Source organism: Salvelinus namaycush, chromosome 4 (assembly GCF_016432855.1).
Source record: "Salvelinus namaycush isolate Seneca chromosome 4, SaNama_1.0, whole genome shotgun sequence".
Lineage (NCBI taxonomy): Eukaryota > Metazoa > Chordata > Actinopteri > Salmoniformes > Salmonidae > Salvelinus > Salvelinus namaycush.
In genome coordinates this window covers 30,419,253-30,441,530 of record NC_052310.1, presented here as the reverse complement: position 1 = coordinate 30,441,530, position 22,278 = coordinate 30,419,253, and the positions used below count along the sequence as shown (strand labels likewise).

General features: G+C 41.8%; 1 protein-coding gene across 1 annotated transcript in view; it reads right to left on the bottom strand.

Annotated features, from left to right (window-relative positions):
* LOC120046433 (cadherin-23-like) overlaps positions 1-22,278 on the bottom strand; it is a 569,127-nt gene that overhangs the window by 482,196 nt on the left and 64,653 nt on the right. The window contains exons 2-3 of the mRNA XM_038991662.1: positions 14,239-14,336; positions 10,761-10,835 (exon numbers count right to left, since the gene is read on the bottom strand). Coding sequence (XP_038847590.1) covers positions 10,761-10,835; positions 14,239-14,323 — 160 coding nt within the window. The 5' untranslated portion in view covers positions 14,324-14,336. The remainder of the gene's footprint in view (positions 1-10,760; positions 10,836-14,238; positions 14,337-22,278) is intronic.

Below are 22,278 nucleotides of genomic sequence, written 5' to 3'. Positions count from 1 at the left end.
AATGATGGAGCGCTCTAGTCAATATTGAGTAAGGACGCGCACCTGATTACGCATAGAAGTAGGCCTAGACTACCTGGCCTGGCTTATGAAAGGGGATCTGCTACTATTTCTGATTGTCCTAACTCACCATCACCAGCTTCTCAAAGTAATGTTTTCTTCGCCTCAAACAGTAAGTAAACTAAGTCTGTTTTTACATCCACTGAGAATGACAATGTTGAGGAACAACAAGTTCCTCAAGGTAGCCTATTTAAAAAATATTTTCTGCTGTCTCCCTTTCGATAACAACTCAGCATGAAAGGGGAAAAAATGTCATGCTCTGATCAGGTATATAATGTCATAAAATAGGCCTACCTGACTACTTCTTATCCCTTGTGCAACTAGCCAACAGAATATTTCATACAATGTTGCAATTTTGTCCACACCAGCTTCTGGGCCTGAGCAAGTTAATAGTTGATACAATGTTTCAGGTTCCTTGCAGACAGGCCATGTGGCAGGTAGCCTGGCGGGTAGGAGCGTTGGACCAGTAACCAAAAGGTAGCTGGGTTGAATTCCCAAACTGATAAGGAAAAAATCTGTTGTTCTGCACCTGAACAAGGCAGTTAACCCACTGTTCCCCTGGCGCCAATGACATGGATGTTGATTAAGGCAGCCCCCCGCACCTCTCTGATTCAGAGGGGTTTGGTTAAATGCAGAAAATATATTTCATTTGAATGCATTCAGTTGTACAACTGACTAGGAATCCCCCTTTCCTTTAGCCAATGTGCTTTATTGTCACGCCCTGACCATAAAGAGCTTTTATTCTCTATGTTGGTTAGATCGGGGTGTGATTTAAGGGTGGGTTATCTAGGTGAATTGTATGTCTATGTTGGCCTAGTATGGTTACCAAACAGAGGCAGCTGTTTATCGTTGTCTCTGATTGGGGATCATATTTAGGTAGCCATTTCCCATTGTGTTTTGTGGGATCTTGTCAATGTATAGTTGTCTGTGAGCATAATTCTAGCTTCACATTTCGTTTGTTTGTTTTGTTGTTTTTGTTCTTTGAAGTGTTCTGCGCCTCCACAGCCCAGTATATCCTGCGCCGGCCATACGTACTGTGTCTCCAGTGCGCCTTCACAGCCCAGTGCGTCCTGTGCCTCCTCCCCGCACTCGCCCTGAGGTGCGTGTCATCAGCCCGGTGCCACATGTACCGGTCCCAAGCATCAGGCCTCCAGTGCGCCTCCACAGTCCAGTGCGTCTTGTGCCTCCTCCCCGCACTCGCCCTGAGGTGCGTGTCATCAGCGCGGTACCACCTGTACCGGTCCCAGGCATCAGGCCTCCAGTGCACCTCCACAGTCCAGAGCTTCCGGCGACAGGTCCCAGTCCAGAGCTTCCGGCGACAGTTCACAGCCCGGAACCTCCATCGACGGTCCGCGGTCCGGAACCTCCAACGACAGTCCGCGGTCCGGATCATCCAACGACGGTCCGCGGTCCGGAACCTCCAACGACGGTCCGCGGTTCGGAACCTTCTACGACGGCCCATCCGGACCCTTCCCTATTGAGTCAGGTTTTGCGGCCGGAGTCCGCACTTTGGGGGGGGGGGTACTGTCACGCCCTGACCGTAGAGAGCTTTTATTCTCTATGTTGGTTAGGTCGGGGTATGATTTAAGGGTGGGTTATCTAGGTGAATTGTATGTCTATGTTGGCCTAGTATGGTTCCCAATCAGAGGCAGCTGTTTATCGTTGTCTCTGATTGGGGATCATATTTAGGTAGCCATTTTCCCATTGTGCTTTGTGGGATCTTGTCTATGTATAGTTGCCTGTGAGCATTATTCTAGCGTCACGTTTCATTTGTTAGTTTTGTTGTTTTTGTTCTTTGAAGTTTTCTATTCCGAAATAAAGGATGGAAACATACCACGCTGCATCTTGGTATACTCCTTATGACGAACGTGACATTTATAGGATATTTATTTTCATCAGGATATTTTCTATCTGTGGGCTGCAATGTTTTTATTTGTAGGCTTTATGTAGGCTATTTTTACATATAGGCAATGGCAATAGAAGTTACTTTTAGATCTGTATCATTTTCATTTATAGAGAATTTTGATTAACCACATGGCATTGATTTTGAGACATGAAGACTTTATTAGAAATGAAATGAAACTGTTCCATGAAAATGTGCATATGAAAATCATAACTGGCACACAGATCAGTAGAAATGGTACGGAAATGTTGCCGACCGCTGGTGTAGCCTATTACCGGCAACTTCAGGAGCATAAGCCAGAATCTGCGAAGGCCAGCAACAGCGGGAGGAGGAGGGTCGGGAACAGGTTTTTGTCTTCTGGTTAGGCTCCATCTTTAGTAATTTGAATCTCTTAATTTTTTATCACAGTGCTTAAAGCATCAGACAAGCTCAGTAGCCCACATATATTTGATTTTATTCAAACAATGGTGTGTATATATGGAAAAATATGCATTTTAAAAGTTCGACCAATCGATTGGTTGAAAGAACAGACGACTCTCGGTTCGACCAATATTTTTTTCCAGGACTTCCCAAACATGCTCAATGGGTGACATGTCTGGTGAGTATTCAGGCCATGGAAGAACTAGGACATTTTCAGCTTCCAGGAATTGTGTACAGATCCTTGTGTCATGGGGCCGTGCATTATCATGCTGAAACATGATGTGATGGCGGCGGATGAATGGCACGACAATGGGCCTCAGGATCTTGTCACGCTATCTCTGTGCATTCAAATTGCAATCGATAAAATGCAATTGTGTTTGTTGTCCATAGCTTATGCCTGCCCATACCATAACCCCACCGCCACCATGGGGCAATCTGTTTTCAACGTTGGCATCAGCAAACCGCTTGCCAACATGATGCCATACACGTGGTCTGCAGTTGCGAGGCCAGTTGGACATTCCTGCAGTCAGCATACCAACTGCATATTCCCTCAAAACTTGAGACATCTTTGACATTGTGTTGTGTGTCAAAACTGCACATTTTAGAGTGGCCTGTTATTGTCCTTAACACAATGTGCACCTGTGTCATGGTCATGCTGTTTAATCAGCCTCTTGTTTTGCCACACCTGTAAAGTGGATGGATTATCTTGGCAAAGGACAAATGTTCACTAACAGGGATGTAAATACATTTGTGCAAAACATTTTAGAGAAATAAGCCTTTTGCGAATATGGAAAATGTATTGGATCTTTTATTTCAGCTCATGAAACATTGGATCAACACTTTACATTTTGCTTTATATTTTTGTTCAGTGTATATTTTTTAAATTCAAAGCCACTTGAGAGACATGGCTAGATGTGAAAAGCCAGACATCGAAAAATTGCAATGTCAAAAATCATCGCCTGCATCCCAAATGGTACCCTATTCCTTATACAGTGCCTTCAAAAAGTATTCATTTTCTACATTGTGTTGTGTTACAGCCTGAATTTAAAATGGATTCAATTCAGATTTTGTGTCACTGGCATAATGTCAAAAAATGTAAAGCTGAAATTCAACCCCTTTGCTATGGCAAGTCTAAAAACGTTCAAGAGTAAAAACTTGCTAAACAAATCAGATAATAAATTGCATGGACTCGGTGGAGGCTCCTCAGAGGAGGAAGGGGAGGACCATCCGCAGTAAATTTCATACAATTTGACATTTTAAAACATTTAAAAAGTTTGCCTTTTTAGATAAAACTATGCTAAATATAACCAAGTCACCAAATAATTGATTATAGCACACTATCTTGCAAATGTCTACAGTAGCCTCAAAAGCACTCAGTAGGGTAGTGCCATGGTGTAGCCGGAGGACAGCTAGCTTCCGTCCTCCTCTGAGTACATTGACTTCAATACAAAACCTAGGAAGTTCATGGTTCTCACCCCCTTACATAGACTGACACAGTAATTTTGACAACTTCCGGAGGACGTCCTCCTACATATCAGAGCTCTAGCAGCATGAACTGACATGTTGTCCACTCAATCAAAGGATCAGAGAATTAACTGAAAGCATAAGCTACAGCTAGCTGGCACTGCAGTGCATAACATGTGGTGAGTAGTTGACTCAAAGAGAAAGAAAATAGTTTAACAGTTTTTAACAAATGAATTTCTTCCTAAATGAAGGAGAAGCAAGAGAGAAATAGAGAGAGAGAGAGAGAGATGTTGTAAATGTTTTCACTTTCAGTTTCACTTACTTAGCTAGCAAATGTAGCTTGTTAGTTTAGCTAGCTGCATTTGCTCAAACAGAGTGATGCTATGTTAGCTAGCTGGCTATGACCATCCAACACAACACTGGAACTCTTCCAAGTCAAGGCAAGTTTTTGGTTTGACTCATTTATTGCCACAGGGGCCCGCCAGTACACGGTAATTGTAGCGGATTTACTAACGCATTAGTTCTATTAGCTATGCTGACTATGACGCTACTTTATCTAATATGGTGACAATGATTAGGCTGTGCGTAGCGGTTTGGCTTGGAAAGTGTTTTTTGCCTGGTCACATACAGCTGATGTGTTGTGCATTGAAGTGCTAGGAAACCATGAACTGTGTTTACGCGTGATCAGGGGTGTATTCAGTCCGCCGATTCTGCTGAATAATTTTTTTTTAAACTCTCTAGGGTATGTGGGACGGTTGTGTCTCACCTCGTCAACGGCCAGTAAAACTGCAGGGCGCCAAATTCAAAACAACAGAAATCCCATAATTAAAATTCCTCAAACATACATGTATTTTACACCATTTTAAAGATACACTTGTTGTAAATCCAGCCACAGTGTCCGATTTCAAAAAGGCTTTACGACGAAAGCAAACCAAACGATTATGTTAGGTCAGAGCCACGTCACAGAAAAACACAGCCATTTTCCAGCCAAAGAGAAGAGTCACAAAAATAAGAAATATAGATAAAACGAATCACTAACCTTTGATGATCTTCATCAGATGACACTCATAGGACTTCATGTTACACAATACATGTATGTTTTGTTCGGTAAAGTTCATATTTATATCCAAAAATCTCAGTTTACATTGGTGCGTTATGTTCAGCAGTTCCAAAACATCCGGTGATTTTGCAGAGAGCCACATCAATTTACAGAAATAGTCATCATAAATGTTGATGAAAATACAAGTGTTATACATGGAATTTTAGATCCACTTCTCCTTAGTGCAACCGCTGTGTCAGATTTCAAAAAAACTTTACGGAAAAAGCAAACCATGCAATAATCTGAGTACGGTGCTCAGACGACAAATCAACCCAAAGAGATATCCGCCATGTTGGAGTCAACAGAAGTCAGAAATAGCATTATAAATATTCACTTACCTTTGATGATCTTCATCAGAATGCACTCCCAGGAATCCCAGTTCCACAATAAATGTTTGTTTTGTTCGATAATGTCCATCATTTATGTCCAAATTCCTCCTTGTTGTTCGCGCGTTCAGTACACAATCTAAACTCACGACGCGCGGGCAGGTCCAGGCAAAAGTTCAGACGAAAAGTCATATTACAGTCCGTAGAAACATGTCAAACTAAGTATAGAATCAATCTTTATGGTGTTTTTAACATAAATCTTCAATAATGTTCCAACCGGAGAATTCCTTTGTCTTCAGAAATGCAATGGAACTGAACGCGCATGGTCAGCTCATGGCAGACCTTACTCAATCCTCTCTCATTCGCCCCCACTTCACAGTAGAAGCATCAAACAAGGTTCTAAAGACTGTTGGCATCTAGTGGAAGCCTTAGGAAGTGCAACATGACCCCATTTCCACTGTATCTTGGATAAGCAAAGAGTTGAAAAACTAAAAACCTCAGATATCCCACTCCCTGGTTGGATTTTTTCTCAGGTTTTTGCCTGCCATATGAGTTCTGTTATACTCACAGACATCATTCAAACAGTTTTAGAAACTTCAGAGTGTTTTCTATTCAAATCTACTCATAATATGCATATCCTAGCAGGCACTACATCGCAGTGCTAGATGAGTCACTACAGATCCGGGTTCGATCCCGGGAGACCCATGAGGAGGCACACAATTGGCCCAGCGTTTCTGGGTTATTGGAGGCTTTGGCCGGCTATTATGTCCTTGTCCCATTGCGCTCTAGTGACTCCTTGTGGTTGCCGAGTGCATGTACGCTGACTTCGGTCGCCAGCTGGACGGTGTTTCCTCTGACACATTGGTGCAGGTGGCTTCCGGGCTAAGCGAGCTGTGTGGCTTGGTGGGGTCGTGTTTTGGAGGACGCATGTCTCTCGACCTTCACCTCTCCCGAGTCCGTACGGGAGTTGTGGCGGAAGAATCAGAATTAGTTGGGTAACATAGATCATTAAGATGTCTTATCTGAATAATATGCTTATGTGATATACTTGTTATTAGAATGTATTATTCCGGACTCTGGTGTTGGCGGTTGCACTTCTTCCTTCAGCTGAGGCTCAGTCACCTGGGGCCCAGAGAGGGGAGAGGTCAAAGTTGTCTTTCACATGTCCCTGGTGCTATGTAGAATATCAGAAAGGGTATGCGAATGTGTCTTTACCTATTCATAAACCATGTGAAGGGATGGCGTGGTTAATGGGGAACCAATTACTTGTCTCCACAATGTCTGTGCGCCAGTCACTCCCTCCTTTGGCATTTGGGGATGTGTGTGGTAGTGTCTGGAACCATTGTATGTCATCTCTGATGTTGCACTTATCCTGGGATAGTGTATGACCTAGAGGCTCACTCCCCTCAGTGAGCTTGTCCATGAGTGGGGTCAAGAAGGGGTTTTACTTGAAATGGGAGTATCTGGAGTTGACAATCTATTTATGCCATTGGATGAGTTGGTGTTTGTGTGCTATGAAGTACCAGGAACGAGATTGAAACCTCGTTTTAGGGGCCAAACTAAACGATAATCTGGCTACGGGATACTCCTTTCTCATTTAAAAAGTCTCAGCTTGTGACCCGTTCAAAACACCTGTTATGTCGAATAGGGGGTGGATCTTTGCTATAAAAGATCTCAGTAGCCTTTGTGTTGTGGCTCTCAACGAACCATCAAAGAGACAGTGATTCGTCGACAAGCCATCACTATTGCTAAGCTCTCACTATTAAAGATTTAGTTTAAGTATAAGTCTGACTTAAGTTTGTCTCTCCTCATTTGATAATACAGAAATTAACCACCACAGAGTTCAGTGATGGGTCAAGACTGTAACTACCAATTGGATATCACAAAATTGGAGAGAAAAGGGGTAAAAAGTACCACAAAAAAGGAAAAAAATAAGAAAGAAATGGAATAGAGCTAAGCACAGGCAAAATCCTTGAGGAAAACCTGGTTCAATCTGCTTTCCAACAGACACTGGGAGACAAATTCCCCATTCAGCAAGACAATAACCTAAAACACAAGACCAAATATACACTGGAGTTGTTTACCAAGCAATGTTGAATGTTCCTGAGTGGCCTAGTTACAGTATTGGCTTGAAAATCTAAAGCAAGACTTGAAATGGCTGTCTAGCAATGATCAACAATCAACTTGACAGAGCTTGAAGAATTTGTTAAAGAATAATTGTACAATCCAGGTGCGAAAAGCTCTAAAACATCAGAAATATTCATATCTGTAATCGCTGCCAAAGGTGATGTATTGACTCAGGGGGTTGAAAACGTATTTAATCAAGATACATTAGTGTTTATTCTTTCATAAAATTGAGCTTTTTGGCCATCAAGGAAAAGGCTATGTCTGGCGCAAACCCAACACCTCCAATCACCCCGAGAACAGCATCCAAACAGTGAAGCATGGTGGTGGCAGCATCATGCTGTGGGGATGTTTTTCCATCGGCAGCAACTGGGATACTGGTCAGAATTTAAGGAATGATGGATGGCGCTAAATACAGGGGCATTTTTGAGGGAAACCGGTTTCAGTCTTCCAGAGATTTGAGACTGGGACGGAGGTTCACCTTCCAGCAGGCCAATGACCCTAAGCATACTGCTAAAGCAACACTCGAGTGATATAAGGGGAAACATTTAAATGTCTTGGAATGGCCTCGTCAAAGCCCAGACCTCAATCCAATTGAGAATCTGTGGTATGACTTAAAGAATGCTGTACACCAGCGGAACCCATCCAACTTGAAGGCGCTGAAGCAGTTTTGCCTTGAAGACTGGGCAAAAATCCCAGTGGCTAGATGTGCCAAGCTGATAGAGACATACCCCAAGAGACTTGCAGCTGTATTTGCTGCAAAAGGTGGCTCTACAAAGTATTGACTTTGGGGGGTGAATAGTTATGCACGCTCAAATTCTGTTTTTTGTTATATTTCTTGTTTGTTTCACAATAAAAAATATTTTGTATCTTCAAAGTGGTAGGCATGTTGTGTAAATCAAATGATATAAATCTATTTTGATTCCAGGTTGTAAGGCAACAAAATAGGAAGCTATTTCGCAAGCTATTATAGCTGAAGAGCTAACCAACTACGTTCAATGTTAGCTAGCTAACATTAGGCTTTAACATTTCTGGCGCAGGCGTCCCGCTAGAGACCCACCTCGACAACATCCGGTGAAATTGCAGAGCGCCAAATTCAAAATACAGAAATAGTCATAATAAACAAGTGTTACACATCGGCTTAAATATGAACTTCTTGTTAATCCAGCCGCTTTGTCAGATTTCAAAAAGGCTTTACGGCGAAAGCATACCATGCGATTATCTGAGGACAGCGCCCCGCTTACAAACATTTTACAACCAAGTAAAGAAATTACAATAGTCAGAAATAGCGAGAAAATGTATCACTTACCTTTGAAGATAAGGTATGGTTGCAGTCACAAGAGTCCCAGCTACACAATACATGTTTGTTTTGTTCTATAAAGTCCCTCTTTATATCCCAAAAACTCCAGTTATCCACTGGCTCAAAGGCGGTCAAAACATGCAGATGAATACATCCTAATAGTACCGGTAAAGTTGAAACATGTCAAACGATGTTTATAATTAATCCTCAGGTTGTCAATTGTCTAAATAATCGATAATATTTCAACCGGACAATAGCATATTCAATAGAAAGGAAAAACAACGAAGGGAGCGCACTCGGTCACGCGCAAAACCAGCTGAAAACAAGCCTGAAACAATGTCTAAAGACTTTTGACATCTAGTGGATAGGAACTGCAATCTGGGTGCTAACCCATTAGATACTCTATAGGCATTCAATTGAAAATACCCACATCAAAAAAAATCCCACTTCCTGGATGGATTTTCCTCAGGTTTTCACCTGCCATATCAGTTCTGTTATACTCACAGACATTATTTTAACAGTTCTGGAAACTGTGTTTCTATCCAAATCTACCAATTACAAGCATATCCTAGCTTCTGGGCCAGAGTAACAGGCAGTTTACTTTGGGCACGCTTCTCATCCAGACGTCAAAATACTGCCCCCAAGCCATAAGAATTTTTAACCAGTAATGCAAATATTTTCTGATTCTAATAATATTACCACACAGATCATAAATGTAATGTTCGCTAGCGAGGCAGCAAACAGTACGCTTTAACTTGCAATGAAAATTACTTTCTGACAAAATTAGGAACGTATGATATCTGAAAATATAGCTCGACTTTTACCCGTATACATGAATGAACGCTTCACGGCAAACTTAACTAAGTTTTGTTTGTAGCTACATCTTGTTTGGCTAGCGTTGTGTCAAGTCACTCTGGTTCACACTGACTGTGGCATGTGCAGAAACTAGCCCATCACTTTTTCCAAATGATCTGTCGATAGCGACCTGCTAAATTCAGGTCATCAATGTTGTTGAGAAAAGTAGCAAAACTTTTGTAGTTCTCGCTGGCTAACATTATTCGTTTTTGTGGGATGGAGTTTTGGCCTGCCTGGTGCAATTGTCATGCCCTGACCTTAGAGATCATTTTTATGTCTCTATTTTGGTTTGGTCAGGGCGTGAGTTGGGGTGGGTATTCTATGTTGTGTATTTCTTTGTGTTTGGCCGGGTGTGGTTCTCAATCAGAGGCAGCTGTCTATCATTGTCTCTGATTGAGAACCATACTTAGGTATCCCTTTTTTCCACCTGTCTTTGTGGGAAGATGACTTTGTTTAGGGCACATAGCCTTTGAGCTTCACGGTTTGTTTCTGTAGTGTTAATTGTTTTTGTTCTGCGTCTTTTTCCCAAATAAAATAAAATGTACGCTCACCACGCTGCACCTTGGTCCCCTCCTTTCAACAACCGTGACACCAATAAGAAAAAGTGTTCCAAACCTCTGCCAATAACAACTCGTTTTCAGTTTTCCCCTCCCCACTCAGACCTCTCTCAGAAAGTCCTAACAAAATTCCTGCTTGAGAAATTGCTATTTTTGTTTGTTTTTGACCATTTTCATTGAAAACAATCACAGCAAGATACTTAATTTTTACCCAGAAATAATTCGATATTGAGATAAAAACGGTTGCATTGAACCTTTTAACATCAACTCTAATAATAATTCTGACCATAAAACTGACATCCAAACCATACAAAAATCTGTGAAATAATCAATATTCAATGTAACGTAAATACTTATCTCAACAACAATATTATATTGACATCAAAACTGCCCCACACTGATACCGTGATATTTTACACGGTGTAAAAACTGTCATTCCTCAGACACTCCTCACTTCAAATAATCTCTTCATGTCTTTGTCACATATTTTCTTTCCTTTTCTTTCCCTGAAAGGGGGAAATCACACCTGAACCAGTGATTCTTTAATGTTCTATATCGCTCTGGTCCTCCATATCTCTGTAAATCACAAATGAAAACTGGACTGTCTGCTGAATTGACACACAAATCAAATATGGTCACACACACTAAGACTCACCGACTGGTGTGTTCTCGTAGATGAGAAGATAGGAGTGGAAAAAGTAGTTCTGGAAGCGTGGAGGCTGGTTGGAGGCTTTGGAAGAGGAGAGAAAAAGAGTGGGATTTAGGTTAGGCACTATAGGGTCTTATGATATCCCTATACAGGTGTGAGAAATGTGAAATAATACATGTTTAAGTACCTGGAGGCATAGGCATACACTGCAGGAATACGGATATGTGCATGTGCGTGCTTGCGTACATCTATGATTTTAACAAAGCAAATTACAAATCGATTGCGGCACTCGTGCGGACAATACACTGGCCGCTACTCTAACTCCGCGATGCATACAAGGCCCTCCCCCACCCTCCCTTTGGCAAATCTGACCATGACTCCATTTTGCTCCTACCGTCCTATAGGCAGAAACTCAAACAGGATGTACCTGTGACTAGAACCATTCAACGCTGGTCTGACCAATCGGAATCCACGCTTCAAGATTGTTTTGATCACGCGGACTGGTAAATGTTCCAGGCAGCTTCCGAGATTAACATCGATTTATACGCTGACTCTGTGAATGAGTTTATAAGGAAGTGCAGAAACCGTGAATAGATGGCGGCTTTCGTGCAAAACTGAAAGCGCGAACCACCGCATTTACACAACATCGACGGGACAGTAGTGGAGAAGGTAGAAAGTTTCAAGTTCCTCGCCGTGCACATCACAGACAAACTTAAATGGTCCACCCACACAGACAGTGTGGTGAAGAAGGTGCAACAGCTCCTCTTCAACCTCAGGATGCTGAAGAAATTTGTTTTGTCACCTAAAAACCTGACAAACTTTTACAGATCAGCAATTGAGAGCATCCTGTCGGGCTGTATCACCGCCTGGAAGACGAGGTCAGTACAGGTGCATCAAAGCTGGGACCGAGGGACTGAAAAACTGCTTCTATCTAAAGGCTATCAGACTGTTAAACAGCAATCACTAACTCAGAGAGGCTGCTGCCTACATACAGACTCAAATCATTGACCACTTTAATAAATGGATCAGTAGTCACGTTAAATACTGACACTTTAACAATGATTAAATATCTTACATTACTCATCTCATATGTATATACTGTATCTTATACCATCTTTTACATATTTCCTATGCCGTTCGGCCATCGCTCATCCATATATTTATATGTACAGTTGAAGTCGGAAATTTACATACACCTTAGCCAAATACATATAAACTCATTTTATCACAATTCCTGACATTTAATCCCAGCAAAAAGTCCCTGTCTTAGGTCAGTTAGGATCACCACTTTATTTTAAGAATGTGAAATGTCAGAATAATAGAGAGAATGCTTTATTTCAGCTTTTATTTCTTTCATCACATTCCCGGTGGGTCATAAGTTTACCTACACTCAATTGGTATTTGGGTTTAACTTGGGTCAAACATTTTGGGTAGCCTTCCACAAGCTTCCCACAATAAGTTGGGTGAATTTTGGCCCATTGCTCCTGACAGAACTGGTGTACCTGAGTCAGGTTTGTAGACCTCCTTGCTCGCACACGCTTTTTCAGTTCTGCCCACAAATGTTCAATAGGATGAGGTCAAGGCTTTGTGATGGCCACTCCAATAACTTGACTTTGTTGTCCTTAAGCCATTTTGACACAACTTTGGAAGTATGCTTGGGGTCATTGTCCATTTGCGACCAAGCTTTAACTTCCTGACTGATGTCTTGAGATGTTGCTTCAAAATATCCACATAATTTCCCTTCCTCATGATGCAATCTATTTTGTGAAGTGCAACAGTCCCTCCTGCAGCAACACACCCCCACAACATGATGCTGCCAACCCCGTGCTTCACGGTTGGGATGATGTTCTTCGGCTTGCAAGCTTCCCCCTTTTTCCAACAAACATAACGATGGTCATTATGGCCAAACAGTTTTATTTTTGTTTCATCAGACCAGAGGACATTTCTCCAAAAAGTACGATCTTTGTCCCCATGTGCAGTTGAAAACCGTAGTCTGGCATTTTTATGGCTGTTTTGGAGCAGTGGCTTCTTCCTTGCTGAGCGGCCTTTCAGGATATGTCGATATAGGACTTGTTTTACTGTGGATATAGATAATGTTTTACCTGTTTCCTCCAGCATCTTCACAAGGTCCTTTGCTGTTGTTCTGGGCTTGATTTGCACTTTTCGCACCAAAGTACATTCATCTCTAGGAGACAGAACGCGTCTCCTTCCAGAGCGGTAAGACGGCTGCGTGGTGCCATGGTTTTTATACTTGCGTACTATTGTTTGTACAGATGAACGTGGTACCTTCAGGGGTTTGGAAATTGCTCCCAAGGATGAACCAGACTTGTGGAGGTCTACAATTCTTTTTCTGAGGTCTTGGCTGATTTCTTTTGATTTTCCTATGATGTCAAGCAAAGAGGCACTGAGTTTGAAGGTAGGCCTTCAAATACATCCACAGGTACACCTCCAATTGACTCAAATTATGTAAATTAGCCTATCAGAAGCTTCTAAAGCCATTTCTGATATTTTCCAAGCTGTTTAAAGGCACAGCCAACTTAGTGTATGTAAACTTCTGACCCACTGGAATTGTGATACAGTAAATTATAAGTGAAATAATCTGTCTGTAAACAATTGTTGGAGAAATGACTTGTGTCATGCACAAAGTAGATGTCCTAACCGACTTGCCAAAACTATAGTTTGTTAACAAGACATTTGTGCAGTGGTTGAAAAACAAGTTTATTTGACTCCAGCCTAAGTGTATGTAAACTTCCGACTTCAACTGTACATATTGTTATTTCATCCCTTTAGATGTGTGTGTATTAGGTAGTTGTTGTGGAATTGTTTGATTACTTGTTAGATATTACTGCAATGTCGGAACAAGAAGCACAAACATTTCGCAACCCTCACGATAACATCTGCTAACCATGTGATTTGATTTGATTTGAATGACTTCTACCTACAGTATCAGTCAGAAGTTTGGACACACCTACTCATTCAAGGGTTTTTCTTTATTTTAACTATTCTCTACATTGTAGAAATATAGTGAAGACATCAACACTATGAAATAACACATATGGAATCATGTAGTAACCAAAGAAGTGTTAAACAAATCAAAATGTATTTCATATTTGAGATTCTTCAAACTAGCGAGAGTTTTTGAAGCGCAACTTCTAGAGACAATGTGTTGTTAGAACTTCGGTAGCGTTTTCCTCAAATTTGCTTTGTTAAAGTCCAGGCAGACAAATTGTTCAAGATGGATCATCAGGTGTAGATGAAGAAAGCTAGACTAAAGAGATTAGCGATTGATAGATATGTAAAACAAAACAAAAATAATTATAAGGGAGGAAAATTTGGGTTCAGAGAAGAGTTTAAGTATAAAAGAAGAGGAGAGGGAGGAGAACAAAGGAAATGTAGGAGTGGAATGTGATTGGATGGAAGGATATGAGAGAGTGAATGAGAGAGGGATAACATTGAGAGTAAATAGTAAGTAGTTGGGACTCACCTTCGCAAAAGGAGTTTAGGATGAAGAAGGATAGGAGAATCTTGGCCACCGTCATCCTGCCACCGAAACCCACACTCCACAACATTGCCTGCTCCACACTGCAACATACACACACATAGTACACACTCAGTGTGTGTGTGTTTTAAGAAAATGCTAATTTTCTAGAGTGAAAATTGTAAACTGTAACTACTGTTCCCTGAAGGAGGGAAATGAGGTACAACACAGCTATGGGGAATTTGCATGCAAGGGCCCTCTACTGAAGAACATTAGAATCACGCCTGACACGGCCAATGAATACCAAGCCCCGCCTTCCAAAGGTGATAAACCCGAGATATGGATTAATTCCTTCAATTCAGTACTGCTCTTGTTCAAGCCTCTTAATATAGGAAAGAGAAGCCAACTGAAGAGTCCAACAGAATATTTATTATTGCTCCCATCTGTCTCATGTTAGCTTTTTCAAAAACTCTAAAACTGGCAGAAATTATGTTCAAAGTAGTCCAACCTACAGAATAAACTAACAGACCACTCCAATAACATTTTCAGTAACGGTTACAGAATATTTTTGGGGTTTCTATGGCTGTGATATGTTGTTGTTTATCTACCTTAGTTGAATGCACTGACTGTAAATCGCTCTGGATTAGAACGAATCATAGATGTCTAGGCTGTTTCACAAGTTTGAACATCACAGGTAAGGCACAGTTTAGTACAGTAGAGTACGATATGGTATGTTACGGTACAGGACAGTAGAGTTTATTTAATAGAATAGACTACAGTACACTACAGTATAGTTTAATTCCGGACATCTGTGGACGTTGGAATATAGGCCGGTCCAGACCAGACAAATCTAAACCAAACATAGGCATCTATGATAGGTTCGTATTTGGTCCCAAGAAATGTAGGCCGGTCCTCACAGGCCCCCAAAAAACGTTGCTGTCGGTAAATGCTTAGTGGGAAAGTATGTCACACCAATGGAAACCCCTGGTCCACTCAATGTACATGCGTTACACTCGTACCGGACACAGGGCATGTAACCTCCGCTGCTTCACAGAAGCAAACGGAGGAAGCAAAAATGGAAAATCTCAAAAGCAATTGACCTGTAGGACATAGTCATAACCTTAGGACGCAACATCACCTTAGAGTTGCCATGGGCGAACTTCATACAGGAGGGGTGAATGGATAACGGCTGGAGATCTCCAACGTGTTTAGCTGAGACCAAAGCAGGGCGGTCTTGTAGGAGAGGATCTTCAGATCCGCATAGTCCATCGGTTCAAAAGGGGGCCTCACACAGCACATCCAAAGCCTAATCCCAAGTGGGCGGAATAGGTATAGAAACTGCCCTGAGACAGCGCGTACCTTTTAAAAACCCTTGGTGTGGGACCATCAATTCCCACATGACACACTGATATAGCTGCCATGCATTCAGAAATTATTCCCACCCCTTCACTTTTCAACATTTTGTTGTGTTACAGGCTGAATTTAAAATTGATTACATTTAGATTTTTAGTCACTGGCCTATACCCAATACCCCATAATGTCAAAGTGGAATTATGTTTTTCTATATGTTTACAAATGAATAAAAAAATCTAAGGCTGAAATGTCTTGAGTCAATAAGTATTCAACCCCTTTGTTATGGCAAGCCTAACTAAGTTCAGGAGTAAAAATGTTCTTAACCAGTCACATAATAAGTTGCATGGATAATAGTGTTTAACATCATTTTTGAATGACTACCTCATCTATGTACTCCACATATACAATTCTCTGTAAGGTCCCTCAGTCGAGCAGTGAATTTCAAACAGACTCAACCACAAAAACCAGGGAGGTTTTGGAATGCCTCGCATATAAGGGCACCTATTGGTAGATGGGTAAAAATTATAATAGAAGACATTGAATATCCCTTTCAGCATGTTGAAGTTATTAACTACACTTTGGATGGTGTATCAATACACCCAGTCACTACAAAAATACAGGCATCCTTCCTAACTCAGTTGACGGAGAGGAAAGAAACCGCTCAGGGATTTCACCATGAGGTGACTTTAAAACCGTTAGAGTTTAATGGCTGTGATAGGAGAAACCTGAGGATGGATCAACAACATTGTAGCTACTCCACAATACTACTAACCTAATTGACAGAGTGAAAAGGAGGAATCCTGTATGGAATACAAATTTACCAAAACATGCATCCTGTTTGCAACAAGGAACTAAAGTAATACTGCAAAAAATGTGACAAAGCAACCTTTTGTCCTGAATAGAAAGTGTTATGTTCGGGGAAAATCCAATACAACACATTACTGAGTACCACTCTCCATATTTTCAAGCATAGTGATTGCTGCATCATGTTATTGGTATGCTTGTAATCGTAAGGACTGCAGTTTTTTAGGATAAAAAAGAAACAGAATGGAGGCTAAGCACAGGCAAAATCCTAGAGACTTACCCAGAAAGACTCGCAGCTGTAATCACTGCCAAAGGTGCTTATACAAGTATTGACTCTGAGATATTTCTGTATTTAAGTTTTAAAATATTTGCAAAAATGTCTAAAAACATGTTTTCACTTTGTCATTATGGGGTATTGTCTGTAGATGGGTGAGAATATATATTTTTTAATCCATTTTGAATTCAGGCTGTAATGCAACAAAATGTGGAATAAGTCAGGGGGGAAGAAATACTTTCTGAAGGCACCTTCAGAGTAGAGAATGAACTACCCTGCTCGAAAAGCCTCTGTAGGAACATTAAAATGTCCACCAGAAAGCGCTGAAAAGGAACAATTCTTTAATTTTGTCACCAAGGCTTGAACACCTGCCACTTATTTCCATACAACCCTCTCGTGGAGGGTGCCCTTGCATACTGTATAGTAGCAATAACAAAATGTGGAATAAGTCAAGGGGTATGAATACTTTCTGAAGGCACAGTAGATATTCCTTATATTCCTCTGTGTGGCGACAACGCCCTATCTCCATGTGCTCTCCAAACTCCCACCATTTGAGAGCGCTTTGTTCATGTTAAACTTGTTTAAACTTTGTATTTAAACTACATTTCTGTTGAATCTACATTCCATATCATTTTACAATAACAGCTATCATTACAACCATTTAATTCCCTTACCATGTATTGCAACATTAGTTTGGCAGCGTAGAATATAGGCCTACTCGACCGACAGGAAATGTATGACGATGAAACCGTTTAGCCTACGCTAAACCAATGTCAACTTTTCACTTCAAGAATTCAGTATTGTTGCATTTCATTGATCTATAACTTCTGAGTGAAGTGTACACAAACGTTTGCTAGACTCACTTTCATTAAGTTTGTTGGCTGTTTAGTCCTTGGAGCTCCTCGCCTGTCTGTGTCAAAGTTTGGTATCTGTCGGAGTTGTACAGTGCCTTGCAAGAGTATTCATCCCCCTTGCCGTTTTTCCTATTTTGTTGCATTACAACCTGTGATTAAAATTGATTTTTTTGGGGGGGGTTAAAATAACTACACAATCAATTGCAGGGAAATTGCAGGGGAAGCGACGACATCATACAAAATGCTAAAATAGACTAATCAAAACAAATCCCACTCCTTCAGTCACAGTCCAACCCAAATCACATCCCTACACAGGCTCAGGGGCCTCGGCTGTGAAATCACGGAGTCATTCAGCAGGCACTCACAATGTCAATTTTCTCCGATTTCTTTGCTTGTGCTGTGCAGTTTTTGATCACTGCAATAAATTATACAAAGTCCACCTTTTTCACATGCAATATGTCAGGATCAGTCGGTTGGCGAGAAACATTCACTGGTGGCTCACCACCTCCAGACAGGAGAAACGCTGGACAGCCCTTATTCTTGCCACCTGTCTCCTTCACCCCAACAGGGCACTCCAGGAATTCGGGCACATGTTCAGCACAACAATTTAAGTATTTAACCTCAGCTGGCATATTATTTTCTTCCCATCTGCATCACTTGACACATTACCAAATATTTTTCATTCGTCACATTGGATGGGCTTGGGCATGAAAGCTCTTACTGAGTATCTCACAAAGCCGAAGGTAGACTACTTCAAAGAACAACAGTGTGGATGGAGTGAACCTTTTCACTCCATCCCCCATACGGGTCAGTAGATGTGCACCAACCAACTCAGGTACTTCCAAAGGTACACTATATATACAAATGTATGTGGACACCCCTTTGAAAAATTGGATTCGGCTATTTCAGCCACACCCGTTGCTGACAGGTGTATAGAATCGAGCACAAAGTCATGTAATCTCCATAGACAAACATTGGCAGTAGAATGGCCTTACTGAAGAGCTCTGTGACTTTCAATGTAGCATCGTCATAAGACACCACCTTTCCAACAAGTCAAAGCTCAAAGAACAGGACCGCTGAGTGCGTGTAAAAATTATGTTGCCTCAGTTGAAATGCGATTCTGTGCTTCCAACTTTGTGGCAACAGTTTGGAGAAGGCCCTTTCCTGTTTCAGCATGACAATGCCACCGTGCACAAAGTGAGATCCATTCAAGAATTGTTTGTCGAGATCGGTGTGGAAGAACTTGACTGGCTTGCACAGACCACTGACCTCAACCCCATCGAACACATTTGGGATGAATTGGAACGCTAACTGCAAGCCAGGCCTAATCGCCCAATCAGTGCCCGACCTCACTAATGATCTTGTGGCTGAATGGAAGCAAGTCCCCGCAGCAGTGTTCCAGCATCTAGTGGAAAGCACTTCCCAGAAGAGTGAAGGCTGTTATAGCAGCAAAGGGGGGACCAACTCCATATTAATGCTCATGATTTTGAATGAGATGTTCGACAAGCAGATATCCACATACTTTTGGTCATGTAGTGTATATCTGTATCCACTTCCTGCACCACCCCAGAGATAAATCCCTGCTTTGAAGATCCATACACGACACATTCCAACCCAATATCTTCAGGCGCAAAGCACGGTTCTTCTGCTCCGCGGATACACAAAAAAACGAAATAAGACCACTTCTTGTAACTCTCACTGACGCCACGTTATCCAACACATCCATGATTTTTATCGAGAAGTCAAACGAATCTATCAGGTAACTCCATCAGTCCAAAACCCTCACTTAGACTAAAAACAAGTTTGAACTAGGCTTGGTTATACTAGATTTCACCACAACTTTACCTCTCGTTTTCTTTCTTCCTTTCTTGCAGTCAGTTTCAAACAGAACATCCACTTCCGCCTTTGCTCCGACCCAGATCTAAGGAAAGACCTTCACAATGATGCTTGCGATATGATGGCGACGAACCCTTGTCAATCGTTACTGCCAAACAACACATCTAGCCAGTGGCGGTTTTAGCATATAAATCTTGGTGGGGCAAACTCAACCAATTTTTTTTTATGCATGTCAGCAAAGCCACTACACAACACTAAACAATACATGAATTGCACTATAACGGTGACAAATGGTGCCCACAAACTGTTAGGGCCTACATAAAGCTGTCCCTACAGCGGAGCTTTCCTTTTAGCACCATGGAGTGAATCCTCACCACCGCTACACCGGGCTATTAGCGGAGCCTCGTCTGACAGCGAAACAGTTCATTCAGCCTCATTTACTGCCTTTTTAAAAACCAGAGCTGATATGGCTGACTTGCTAAAACAAAGATGGTTTCTACTGACTCCTTGTGGATTTGTGTAAGTCGATAAGACAGCATTCTCCATAAATGATGAATGCTGACATGAGTTTTGACTTTTGAACCATACAAACATTATTACACTTATGTTCAGTAAATTCATAATGTTTGTTCTCTCAGTAATAGCAAGTGCAAGCAAACAGACTGCGACAAGGTAGGCCTATTCATTCAGCACTTTCACAATAGGCAGAGACAGAATTTCAGATAGATATTAGTTAAGATAAGGCCTCAACATCTTGCTGAAGTTAACTTCACTCTTCTGTAAGTCACTACAGAGAGAGAGAGAGGGATGTGGTTAGCCTACCATTTGAAGTTTTTTATTAGGCCTATGTGGTCTAAAAAGGAGAGAAAATACAATCACGAGGATCCACTTTTATAGACAATATACCGACGCACAGACAGCGCATTGCGCAAACAAAACAATCCCTCGCAATATCAACTGGAATTAGATGGGTCTATTACTGAACATTTATTTGAAAAAACAATTTGAATGTGAAGAGACTGTCACTGGCAAACATGGTTAAAGACCCAACAACATTATATAGTATCCCCTCGTGAAGAAAAGCACATGAGCTAATTATAATACACAAAGTAAGCAAAACAATGAAATGCATCATTCCAAAATTGCCTAAAATGATGAATAAGATACTGATGAGATTGCCCTATATAAGCAATTTAACAATTGAGGTGTACAAACTATGGCATAAGGGAACGAGGAGCGGATATGAGGTAAGCTGTAATTTCGATTAAGACATTAATGAGCGAGATAAGCACTTTGAATTCAGAACATGGGCGTTCTTACAGTATTCTCCCTGTACACCAAGTTAGAACCGTAGGATAAATAACAGGGGAATATAAGCAGACAATGAAAGCTTTTACAATATTTGATGATGACATTTCCCTTAAACAGGCTTTAGGCTACATGTGCACCACCAAGTCAGAACAGTAGTTCTGATGGGAAGAGGGACCAAATTCTTAGGGTGAGCTACTGGGTTATTAACAGCTTACTACACAACATACACTTTATACTTATCTCCCTGGCATATTACATAATTTATGCAGGGGCATACAATACATATTTTTGGACCGCTGTGCTGTGCTCACTTGAACAAAAGGTGGTCCTTCTTGAGGCCAAACTTTGTCATCAAATTCTGGCATTCTCTGGATTTATGGGGATTTCAAGAGAACTGGGAACTCAACAACAAAAAAATAGGTTAAATCATGATGTCAGTGATCTTCAGGTCGGCGCTCTAGAAAAAGGCCCGAGTTCCCAACTTGGAATTCCGAGTTGGACCAAAATGTATTTTCCCAGTTGGAGCTTGATTCTTTACAAGTTTCCAGTTGTCGTGAACGCACTAAGGTCTGAGTTGTCCAAGTTCCGAGTTTCCAGTTGTTTGGAGCTCGGCAGAAGTAATGCTGGTTTGACAGCATGGCCAATGTATTCAACCTTTTCTGGCCAATGGTGTTGAGTGTGAATGTTTATCATTTTAAGCTTGGAAAAGAGACCCTTTCAGACAGATGTTTTAAATCCAGACTTGGACCACACACCCTCTCCACCAAATAGTAGGCAGGGGAAGCAAAATAGTGATTGCTTTGCGACGCTCACAGTTAGCCACTGATTCCTTCCAAACCACTCATTGTTGAATATGCAATTTCCAACTTGTTGTTTAATGTTTAGGTCCAATGGCGGATGAGCACCAATACATTTCATCTATAATTTATCTTCATATGACAAGGATTGAAAAAGATTTGCCAGTAGATTGTCGAGTCATGATGATGACTACTTGTCTAGCTAAGATTTTGAAAGTATAATGTTGACATGATCAGTCCAATCAAAGCTACAGTTGATATAACATTATTTGACAGACAGATATCTGTCTGGACAGGGGAAGGAAATAACAGGTGATTGAGTCCAGGTGAGTTCAAATGATCGCTGATGCACGTGACGAGTGAAGCAGGTGTGCGTAATGATGGTGGCAAGAGTGCGTAATGCTGGGGAGCAGGTGTGAGACAGTACCCCCCCTCCCCTAGGGGGCAACACCCGGCGTCCCACTTGGGTGAGCCTGACGGGCCGGCCGAGGCACGGGCGCTGGGCAAGCAGGCTGGGCGTAAAATCCTGACCAACTGGCAGAGGCATGGGAGCCTGACGAGCCGGCTGAGGCATAGGAGTCTGACGATCCGGCTGAGGCACGAAAGCCTGCTGATCCCGGAACATGGGAGCCTGATGAGCCGGCTAAAGCATAGATGCCTGGCGAGCCGGCTGAGGCGTAAAACCCTGGCGATCTGGCTGAGGCTTGACGTGGGATGGGCGCCTGCCGAGCCAACAAAGGCAAGGAAACCTCTCGAGCCAGTTAGGGGGTGGAATTCCGACGAGCGGGCTTAAGCACCCCTGGTTCCATCGGTGGCG